Raw genomic sequence first — 10,678 nt, 5'->3', positions numbered from 1 at the left:
TGGTCATGCAAATCATAGAGGTTGAGAGTTATGGTGTGTCAAAGTTCCTGATAGAGAACCCACTGAAACTAGTCGATGCATGCATATTGTACATCCTAAAGAAGAACATACATCAAAGGTGTTCTATGTACCAAGATGTTATCATGGGAGTTCAAACTATTGAAAGGGAAATCAAAGAAATGTACAATAGCATGATATTGTATATGAAGGTCATTAACCTGACTAATATCTTGTAGTATTATGAAGGAAGTTAGGACATAAAAGCCCTCATAAATACCTTTGAAGCATACATGAAGGTAGTCAAGGAAGGGATGAACCACACAGTAGCAAATTTCACAAAAATTTTTAAGAGAACTTAGTAGTTAAGAATCCCAACTTCACACTACTCAAAATCATATTTGGCAATTCCAAAATGCTCCAAGATTTTTATAACTTATTTGGCAAGTCTTGTACTTGTGAGTAAGGCTTCAAGTCAGCATCATCAAATATGATTCCATATTAGTGTGATTTTTGTTAAGGTATTCAAAAGAGCCCCAAAATAATTAAACCAATAGTTGTGCACTAAGTCATGTTTAATGTGGCATCACATGATACATTACTTTTTAGATCTAAGGAACAAATTTCATCCAATTATTGTTACATGATCAATACTAATAATTTTATTGTTGCAACCATGCTAATTCTATAATATTAAAAAAATATTAGGCATTAAATCATAAATGCTATAACTTTAGGAACATGCTCAAATACTTGATCCTCTCCCCTAATCTATAATATCTATGCATAGTATGCAAGTAGTTTTAGTCGTTATAGAATGTGATGACACATGGCCTTAACCTTTAGTTTATTTGAGTTGCAAATACACTTAATTAGTTTTGGTGACGTTGACGACAATGGACATCATGTGCATTATTTCTCATATTGTGACATACTCATTTTTTGAAGGAATTATTTTACTCCTTAAGTATGGTTGCTTGTTGAAGATCTACTTAAGGTTTTTGTATAACTTCCAACTATACAAATGCCTTCATTGAATTATGCTTGAAGTACATTAAAAAATTGTATTCCAGGCTTGAATCACTAGCGCCTTTTTTGGATGATTGCCATTTTTTAATTACCAAATTTCAATCATTTAAAAATTATGATTGTTTATGATATCATGATCCTAGATTATTAAGAATGGTGCAATTAAATAAATGTATGAATTGATTTGTAATAATATTTTGAAATAGAAACATGTTATTAGTGATTAGAATGTGGTCCATCATATTTGGCTTGAAATACATACCAAATATATGGATCAATCCTTGCTAGATGTATGGATGTACTCAATAATGATGCATTTAGGTCCTACATAAGCTCTTAAGCATTACTTCTTGGGTCATCAAATGACATGAATCAAAAGTGAATTAGTATGTACCAACACTGATCTTGCCTCAACCGATACAAATAAATTTTGAATTTAAGATCAAGATAGAGAAAGATATGTTCTTTCTAAAACAAGATAAAATTGATCTTAGGATTCTACATCATGAAGGCATTGACATTAAGGTTTAATTGATAGAACTATGAAACTTGATATGGTTTTGTTGAGAATTGGTTTGGAGACTAAATCAATAGGTTCCTAATTTAGAATGAATTTGTAGAAGGTTAAAACCTTGTTGAGCTAATATGAATCGATTGGAATTAAGACATGTTTTTGTCAATTTGGGATCCTTGCTATAAATAGAAAATAGGTCTTATTTGAATTTGGGTTATCTAATTATTAGGGGAATGACAAGTTTTTTTTCCCTTTTTTGATAGGTACATTTGATATTATCCAAAGAAGGAAGAAAAGAAAATTCATTACAATCATACCATGAAATTTCTTTTGAAGCAAGGAAATCCCATAGCTCAAAATCCTCAATTTCCATCAAGAATACTTGTACATGTTTCCCTTAATCAGCAAGACAAGTTTAGATACATGTTGATAGCTATTACACCCAAGGCCTGGTCTACTCTCATTCTAGTGAGATCATAAGATGATGTATATTCCACATGTAGAAGTTATTAGAGGTACTTATATTTATTATATACAATTATATATATTTTTTTTAATCAAACACCTACCAACATATTCCTTACATCCCTTTGAGAGCAAATGCTACATAATGTACTATTGTATGTCAAAATTAGAAAGAAAAATAAGATGCCTGATATTATAAAGAGATTGTAATGTTAAATATTATTAATTTATTTATAATATACGATAAACATTTAAGCCTTCTTTAAATCATCAAATTTTTGTCTTCTAAATGGAAACGTTTAAGATTTTATAATAAATTCATTAGATATTCAAACATTTTCATCATTATTACCTACTCCCCTTGAAAACTATCATGCGGCGTCATTTCATTGTCGACAAGCCCATTTAAAAGGGTAATGGATAATGACGCCTTTAGCAAACCGCTTTTTTGTGAACACCTAATGTTTCATTTCTTCAAACTAAATACACACAAGATTTTATTGATGTGCAGCGCTCCTTTTAGACCAGACCAGTAAACTCAGACCTCCGTTTTCCTAGTTGCTCCAAAGTGTTGGATAAGTATGTCTTGAACGACCGGCACCAAGTTCTTGCAAGGTATTCCCTTGTGTATTATTTCACCCAAATGTGAATCCGCACCCACTCGACCTCCAAGGAAAACATCCACTCCTTCACAAGGCTTTTTGTTCTCATCCCTGGTCATGCAACCCATGAAACCAATATCTGCAACCTGCACTTGCCCGCATGTATTCGGACACCCCGTCCAATGCATTCTCACTGCTCTGGGAACATTAATGGTCCTGTCCAGTTCCTCTGTGACTTTCAAAGCTCTTGCTTTGGTCTCAATGATGGCTTGCCCACAGAATTGGTTGCCCGTACATGCCACCAATGTGCTCATGAGTAGAGGAGGACAAGGAGAGAATGTATTAAGCATTGGCTCTTCTAGAAGAGCCTCTATTTTATCCGTGGGCACATTTGGGATGATCAGATTTTGCTCCACTGTAAGACGGAGTTCCTGTGTGCCATATTCATCTGCAAGGCGGGCCAATTCGAGCATATCTTCTGCCTGAAGCCGGCCCACGGGTATGTGGAGACCAACAAAGTTTAGTCCTCCCTGCTTCTGTGGGTGCACACCCAGGTAGCTCCTTCGCTCCCATGATTTATCCAACATGTCTTCTTCTGCTGCTCTTTCCAATTTTTCTCCTGGGATTCTCTTTACAACTTCTTCACGGAAAGCTTCTATGCCCTGCATTTTCAGACACAAAAATTCAGAGATCCTTGATCATAATAGATTCAGAGTCCTATAAAGCCCAAGTAGATGAAGTGCACATATTCCTGTAATGCATGCCTAGATATCAATGTTCTTGTTCCTTAGCTTTTTCGTATGAACTCCCCAAGCAGAAATCGGTAGATCAAACATAGATATCATCGTTTGGCTATATCTTAGAATATAGATTTCAAATAGAAAGGTTGTGACGAAGTATGGAAGATGATATGAACTCTCCAAACAGACAATACTTAATAGATAAGTATAGACAATACTTAATAGATAAGTATAGACAATACTTATAACATTGATACACAGTCAAATTGTAATATTGGTACACAGTTGAATTCTGATAGCAATATCAAGGAAACAGTGAACCAAATACAAACTATTCAGTGAGTCAAATACAGACCATCCCTGACATATATCTTGAAATATGGTTGTCAGACATAATGATTCCCACAAGTTCAAAGAGTACATCGGTTAGCTGCATTTTCCGATATGGCTTTCAGATTGAAGATGTCTAACAGGACAGAGAACATCAATGATGAATCCATTAAAAATGCAGGGAACAGAGTATTTGGCGATACTATCAACGCATCAAATTCTCAAAGTTAACATACTAGTAAATGTCCATCACAATCTAGGTCTGAAAGATGCTGAGTTATGCAAACAAAGAACTATTACACATTCTTAGCTCTTTTATTTAGATTATAGATCATTGAGTACATTCTTAGCTCTTTTATTTAGATTATAGATCATTGAGTATGATTTGAAATATTGATATTGATAAATTCACACACAATCTTCCTGAGAAACATGAATATAATATCATAGATTGTGAAAATCTGCTACAGTTAAACTATTTAAGAATCTTTGGTATTATAAGGAAAAAGGTCTTTTTAAGACACGTCAATCTCAAAAAATGGCAGAGAATGGTAATTGTCCAGAGTTGAAACAGTTAATGCAGTAAAAACCTCAAAAAGACATCATTCAAATTGAATGCAATGAATACAGGAGAAAGTCTAGTACACATTTACAAACATTCAAACACGCTGATAAACAAACAATGCAATTCAGAGAAATGGCTATCTAACAGCTAACATGATTAGGGATCAATGATGTAATTTCAGAGCAGTAGGTATCAGAGTAACCATACCAATTCATCAATCAACCACATCATTCGAGTCTTTTGGCGGTTTCCCCTGGTACCCAAGTCTCTGTAGGCCTCCAAAATGGCTTTACATACTGAAACAATATCATCTGCATCGACCCATGCATCAAGTGGAACTGCTTCTGAACAGCGTTTTGGACTAAAGAATCCCCCAACCAGGAGATTGAAACCAAATTTCCCCTCTTTCATAGCAGGAATGTAGGCAAGGTCATTGATGTGTGGATGCTCAAATAGGTCATGGGTACCCACAACACACACGTTCCATTTCCTAGGCCTGCAACAACAATTAGATGATTAGACTTAATATTTTAACTTCAGTATTCTCATTCTCATGATAGGTCATAAGTGTAATTCGAAACATCGATTAAAAAATATGATACACAATAACTAGTTATCCTTAAAATAATTTTAACTTGGTTAACTTCAAAAAAGTTCTCAAATGTCAGAAACAATTGCCAATTTAAAGTTTTCGGAAAATATATTTTTCCATAAGCAAAAATGATCGTGGCATTAAGGGGGATATATTATCAACCATAAAGAGCTTCAGCACTTACAGATTAGTAACTGATGGGTTTCCCTTCCCATTGTTGATGATGTAATCTGTTAAAACTTTAGCATATGGCCTTGTATCAATAATTTCATGAGGGTCAATCCCAGCTAAAGGGTTGCCCACAGGGTTTCTCACATTGTCCATTCCACTTTGTAAACTGGATAGTCCAACGTCTTCAAGCCCTTTCAATATCTCTGGAACATCTTTCAGCTCCACTCCACGTATCTGCCAGTTCTGTCTAGTGGTAATATCCGCACATCCATCTTTTCCATATTTCTGAATCACACTTGCCAAGAATCTAGTTTGAGAACTAGTGGTCACTCCATTTGGCAGCTTTAGCCTCATCATAAATCTTCCATCTGAATTAAGTTTTAATTAGTCCATGTCAGATATCAACCAGAAGCAGTTTATAACTGTACCGAGACATACACTTGTAAAGAAAAGAAGATTAGAAATCAGATAGAATTTGATTACAATGGTGCTTTCTACGATGGAAGAGGCCAAGCCATTTGAGGCGTACATCAACATCATCCTTATCAACCTTGTTACTATCAATATCTGCAAAAGACTTCTTCGCAAGCTCTTCAATCTCATTCTCAATGAATAACTTCATGGGTTCCCTCACCAGTTTGATCTGCGCATATGCAAACACAAGTTCCACAATGATTTACTTGTAAATCTTTTCTTAAAGTTCCATCATTTCCTAAGAAATATAATTTCTCCACAACTGTATATGTGTGTGTGTGTATATAATCCCAATTGCTTGAATCTAGTCTAAACCAACAAAGAAACCAGCTTCATTCGGACAGATCCTACGAAAAGAGTGTCGTATTCCCTTTTTGGCCCCTTCTAAATTCTTGGTTTATGTACAAGTGTTGTTCCACAATTCATCGATTTCATACAGTGCCCTAAAGAACACATTTGAACAGAAGCATTTTTTTCTACAGGAATGCATATTTTGCCTATAAAATACTGGTGCGTTCCCCAATTTTGCCCCTTCCGAATTCTTGGTTTCCGTACAGCCGCAAGTGTTGTTCCCACAAAATTGCCCTAAACCGAGTGCTTATAAATTTTATACACAAGAATTTATGTAAATCAATTCGTGTCCAATATATAGACGTGTATAGACGCTATCAATTGCAGTTCGATTTACTAATTAACCCAGGCTATGATGATTGAATAGTAACCAAAAGACCGAGATCCCCATTTCATTACTGAGTTCTACACTCTAGTACAAAATCACTGTACTCTCTTATTCATCTAATTACCCCACACGTTTGGCCACAACGAAGATATTAAGATTGAAATAAATTAGAACCAGTCATTCAAAGTAACTAAAAGAGATCTGATGTGATATAAAAGTGATGAAGACAATACCTTCTCCTGTGGATTAATTCCACCTCTGAACTCCTCCTTGACAACCCAGTAGCCATCCTTCTCCTCAACTCGAGGCTCCAGCCTTGACGAATTCACAACCCCAATTTGGGAAGCATTAGCAACTGGATTCGAAACAGCCATTGTAGGGCCTCCTCTTTTATCTTCACTTCCTTGAATTTTGTGTTCACCATGCCTGCCATTGTTGCAGCAGATTTCAACCGTTCTCTTCTTCTTCAGCCTGCACATACCATTAATCTGCTTACACCCGAATGAGTGAGCAATCCCATTGTCACCGCGTATGTTGCAGGCATTCATGTTCATCAATCCAGCAGGGGAAGATCCAATATAATTCTTCACTGTCTGGGGAATGATTATACTTGGTCATGAGGATGAATCTGAGAAGACGTTGGACTGTTAAAATGGATTTCTGATGAGCTCTCTGGGATTCAAAAGGGTGCTCATTAGTTTTTGAGCTGCGACCGACCTCCCAAACACCGGAAGGTCACTATACTAAACGGCCGAATTGGAGGATGAAGAGCTGGATTAAGTGATGCAATTTGTCCAACGTGTCTTCCGAACAATCAAATAATATCTGGAGGCATTGACCTTCATGGGCCTAACTTTGATGGCCGTATGGCCGTACTTCAGAAAGTTTGTTCTATAATGTGAAAGAGAATATTCTAACCTGTCATTAATTATATAAAATTGTAAATAAATATATATTGTTCAAATAGTTTCAAATTTATGTTTATGTTTTTAGGAACGATTTAATGTTCATCTAAATTTGATAGCGATACGTTGTATCTATGGTATTGTCTTCTAAAATACAATCATGTTTTAAGGAGGCTCTATCATGTCAAAGGTGTTTGTTTTTTAATAGGTTCAAGGATCACAATTAAATTTTATTTTTATTAAAAAATTAATTAATTTATAGGCAATGCCTATCCAAGACCCAAATTTTGATGGTCATTTGATTATGTTGTAATCACTTTATGGAAGATGTTTTGTGTGAATGTAAAATTCTATTTATAAAATTATTGTATTTGTCTACATATTTATAAAATTATTGTATTTGTCTACGTATTATTAAGTAGATTAGCTTCAACATTTATGATGGTAATAAAATAGAAAATATATAAAGTAATATTGTAAAGATCTTCATGGGGGATTATTTTGAGTCAAAGGTATGTACCATAACTTTATCAATTTATGGAACCATGTTAAAAATGGTCTAAAAATGTAAGATCTATAGATATACACTTGATCATGTTTAATGGTGTGTTGATGTGACACGACATTAGTGGTTGTGTTATTGAAAATCTAACCTCTCTTTATATATATATGAAGGACATTTTTAGTACAAAGCTATAGGTTTATTGTGTTTGCTTGTTAGTTTAAAGTATTCATTTAACATATCACCTTTTGGACCATGCTCACCTATAGGCTCCTCCTCTTAATTCATGTTAGTGCAACATCTCCTTCTTGGGCTATAATTCTTGTAGGTTGTGTTAGAATCTGAAAAGATTAATAACCCAGAAAACTAGTGCAAAGAGTAAATATCTAAACTATGAATGCAAATGATACAAAATCAAAATAGCATCATAGAGTTAGTCTCCAAGAGAGTAATGCAAATGCTGGAAGCAAAATAGCATTAAGAGGATGCAAAAATAAGAGATGCAAATACAAGCCAGGTAGCATGCTTATATAGGCTAGGAAGAGGGAGGAGGTGGCAACACCAACCAATGAGGAGCAACCATTTATCAGACTAAAGATAGAAAAGTATCTTCCCAAGATAGCTAATGGATGCTCACATGTAGGAAGGTGACACCTCACAAGCATTCACCTAATAAGACATGCTTTATTAACCTAAGCGAGATTATTAAAAGTGTAGGAAAAACCTAGCAAAATAGGAAAAATAAAAAATTACACTAACACCCCCCCATAAGCGAAGCTTAGGTGGATGTAGAAATGGGTCCCGGCAAGTCAAGTCTGATGAGGTACCCATGTACATAAAATTCCCCCAAAAGAGAGAGAAAAGAGACTCCCCAAAGAAAATTAGGACTCCAAGTGAGAGGAAGAGGCCCCCCCAAAAGATGTAGCATCCCGCACCTCCAGCAAAGCTTGCAAATTTTGTCCGATAGATCCACTTGCATCGAACAAGTTTTCTTCCCTTAGGAAAAAGGACAAGATCCCAAGTGTGGTTCCTCATCAAGGAACTATACTCTTCTTGCATAGCTGTATCCCACTCAAAAATACCAGAAGCCTCATGAAAGGACTGTGGATTTGAGGCAGTAGCAATGAAGATATGTAGAGCATCTTGGAATTGTGAACGAGTCTGCTTGGTGTCTGATGGATCCCCAACCCAATCACCTGCAAACTGCAAGGTCTGTCTAGCCCAAAGTGGACCAGAAGATGGAGAATCTAGAGGAGAATCATCAACCTGTGAATGATGACTAGGAGAGGAAGGAGGTGAGTCCTCTGAATCACTCTTTGCATCAAAAGTGGAGGTAGAAGACTGCTCAAGTGAATCTGACCCATCAGAAGATCTATCATGTATTCCAAGTGACTCCAATGTCAAAGTAGAAGGCAACCCTGTGACCATGCTCTGCTGGTTAAGCTGATGCAAGTAGTGGAAGTTAAGATGGCCAAACTGCTCATGCCATAATCTGCTCACATCATTAGAGTGAGTGAGAAAAATAGTCAAAGGAGGATCAGGAACAAGGTGAGAAAACATATAGAGTCTTGACTGATGATTTGCTCTCCCAACTACAATTGTAGAATCATTTTGCAACTCACGTATCTCCACTGAATCAGGAGTGAACTCAACCCGCTTGCCTAAACCTGTGTGAGTGATCTGATGTACCGATAGGAGATTGGTTGACAATGAGGGTACATAAGGAACATCATGGAATGTGCCATCCCCCACATCAACAGACCCTCTCCCACACACCTCAATACGAGTGTTGTCACCCATCAACATAGAAGGCATAGTACATTGCTCTAAGGATGCAATTTCTTCCTTAGATGAAGCCATGTGGTGTGAAGCACTCGAATCAAGAACCCAAGTGGATGGTGAGGAAGCAACTGCAAAAAGGGCCTTGCCCTTTCCTTTCCCCTTGCTGTTTTCTTTTCCTTTCCCCTTGCTGTTTTCTTTTTCTTTGTTAGACCCTTCATTAGAACTTTGTTTGATAGACTCAGGAACACTGATATTATTCTTCTCAAGAATGTATGTCAAGTGATCAAGTTGTTTCTGCAAACATTTATGTTCATCATGACCAGGTCTTTTACAATAGGCACATTTGACCTTTTCTTTCTTAGGCTTATCACCCTTGGAAGATGGTGTATCAATAGTTGCTTTTGAAGAAACTGGCATCTGATCCTTCTTCTCCTCGCTATTCTTTTGTTTCTTGTCCTTACTATTGTTGTTACTACTTTGTCCTTGTTGTTCTTTTGTGCCTTGGTTAGCAGCCAAGGCATGTGACTTAAAGGACTTAAGAATGCCCATCTGGATTAGCTTGTCCTGTTCTCGAGTGAGATTGACAGCAAAATCATCTAAAGATGGCATGGTGAATTGAGTACCAAGTGCACCCTTAGTAGCATAGAAGTGTAACGCCCCGCTCGGGAACCCAAGAGAAATAAACCTAAAATGTTACAATGTTTACTGAACTATTTTTTTTTTTAAAGTTTAAACAACATCAAGATAACATTAATGCGGAAGCAATATGAACATATACATCAAATACACATATGCAAATATAGATACAGTTTCAAATTCCTCAAGAGTTCCTTTACGTTGAGTCACATTTAATGATTTTAAATTAATTAGTTTAAGTTCCAAGTATAATGTCTCAAGATCATAAAGAAATAACAGATACATAAATCGCATAAGCAAATGCATAAGTATAAACCATACAATGAAAGCACATCCACTAAATAACATCCACTGCACATGTCGCAGGGTATGTGAAAATAGATACAATACACCAGGATATATGATAACATATATACATCATCGGAAAAGAAGTCTCTGAGATAAGAAATAAGAATGATAAAGGTACATCTTCTACAACGAACATCCAACAGCTGGCAATGTGAAGGGGAACCCAAATGGTAAGAAGGCACTACCTCCCGACCGCGTGGTTACCTAGTCAGGCTTCCACTCCCACCGTGCAGGGAAGATAATGAACGATCCACATACGACTATCAAACATAAAACATTCCTAGGCAAGGTACCCCTAATAGCCAAAACTACCTCAAAGGTAACACATACTACTTAAGAAGATAAAA

At 36.2% G+C, this 10,678-nt stretch overlaps 1 protein-coding gene across 1 annotated transcript; it reads right to left on the bottom strand.

Moving 5' to 3' along the window:
* Positions 1–2,280: 2,280 nt before the first annotated feature.
* NIR1 (nitrite reductase 1) lies at positions 2,281–6,782 on the bottom strand. The gene is made up of 5 exons (XM_089797185.1): positions 6,392–6,782; positions 5,489–5,648; positions 5,019–5,373; positions 4,450–4,738; positions 2,281–3,269 (listed from the first exon to the last, which is right to left on the bottom strand). The coding sequence occupies exons 1-5, from the start codon at positions 6,710–6,712 to the stop codon at positions 2,544–2,546; spliced, it is 1,851 nt and encodes a 616-aa protein (XP_089653311.1). The 5' UTR covers positions 6,713–6,782; the 3' UTR covers positions 2,281–2,543.
* Positions 6,783–10,678: the final 3,896 nt, after the last annotated feature.

The sequence above is a fragment of the Cupressus sempervirens genome, chromosome 8 (genome assembly GCF_028749045.1).
Source record: "Cupressus sempervirens isolate cs-2001-9-10 chromosome 8, ASM2874904v1, whole genome shotgun sequence".
In the NCBI taxonomy this organism is placed as follows: Eukaryota; Viridiplantae; Streptophyta; class Pinopsida; order Cupressales; family Cupressaceae; genus Cupressus; species Cupressus sempervirens.
This window is presented reverse-complemented; position numbering and strand designations above follow the sequence as displayed.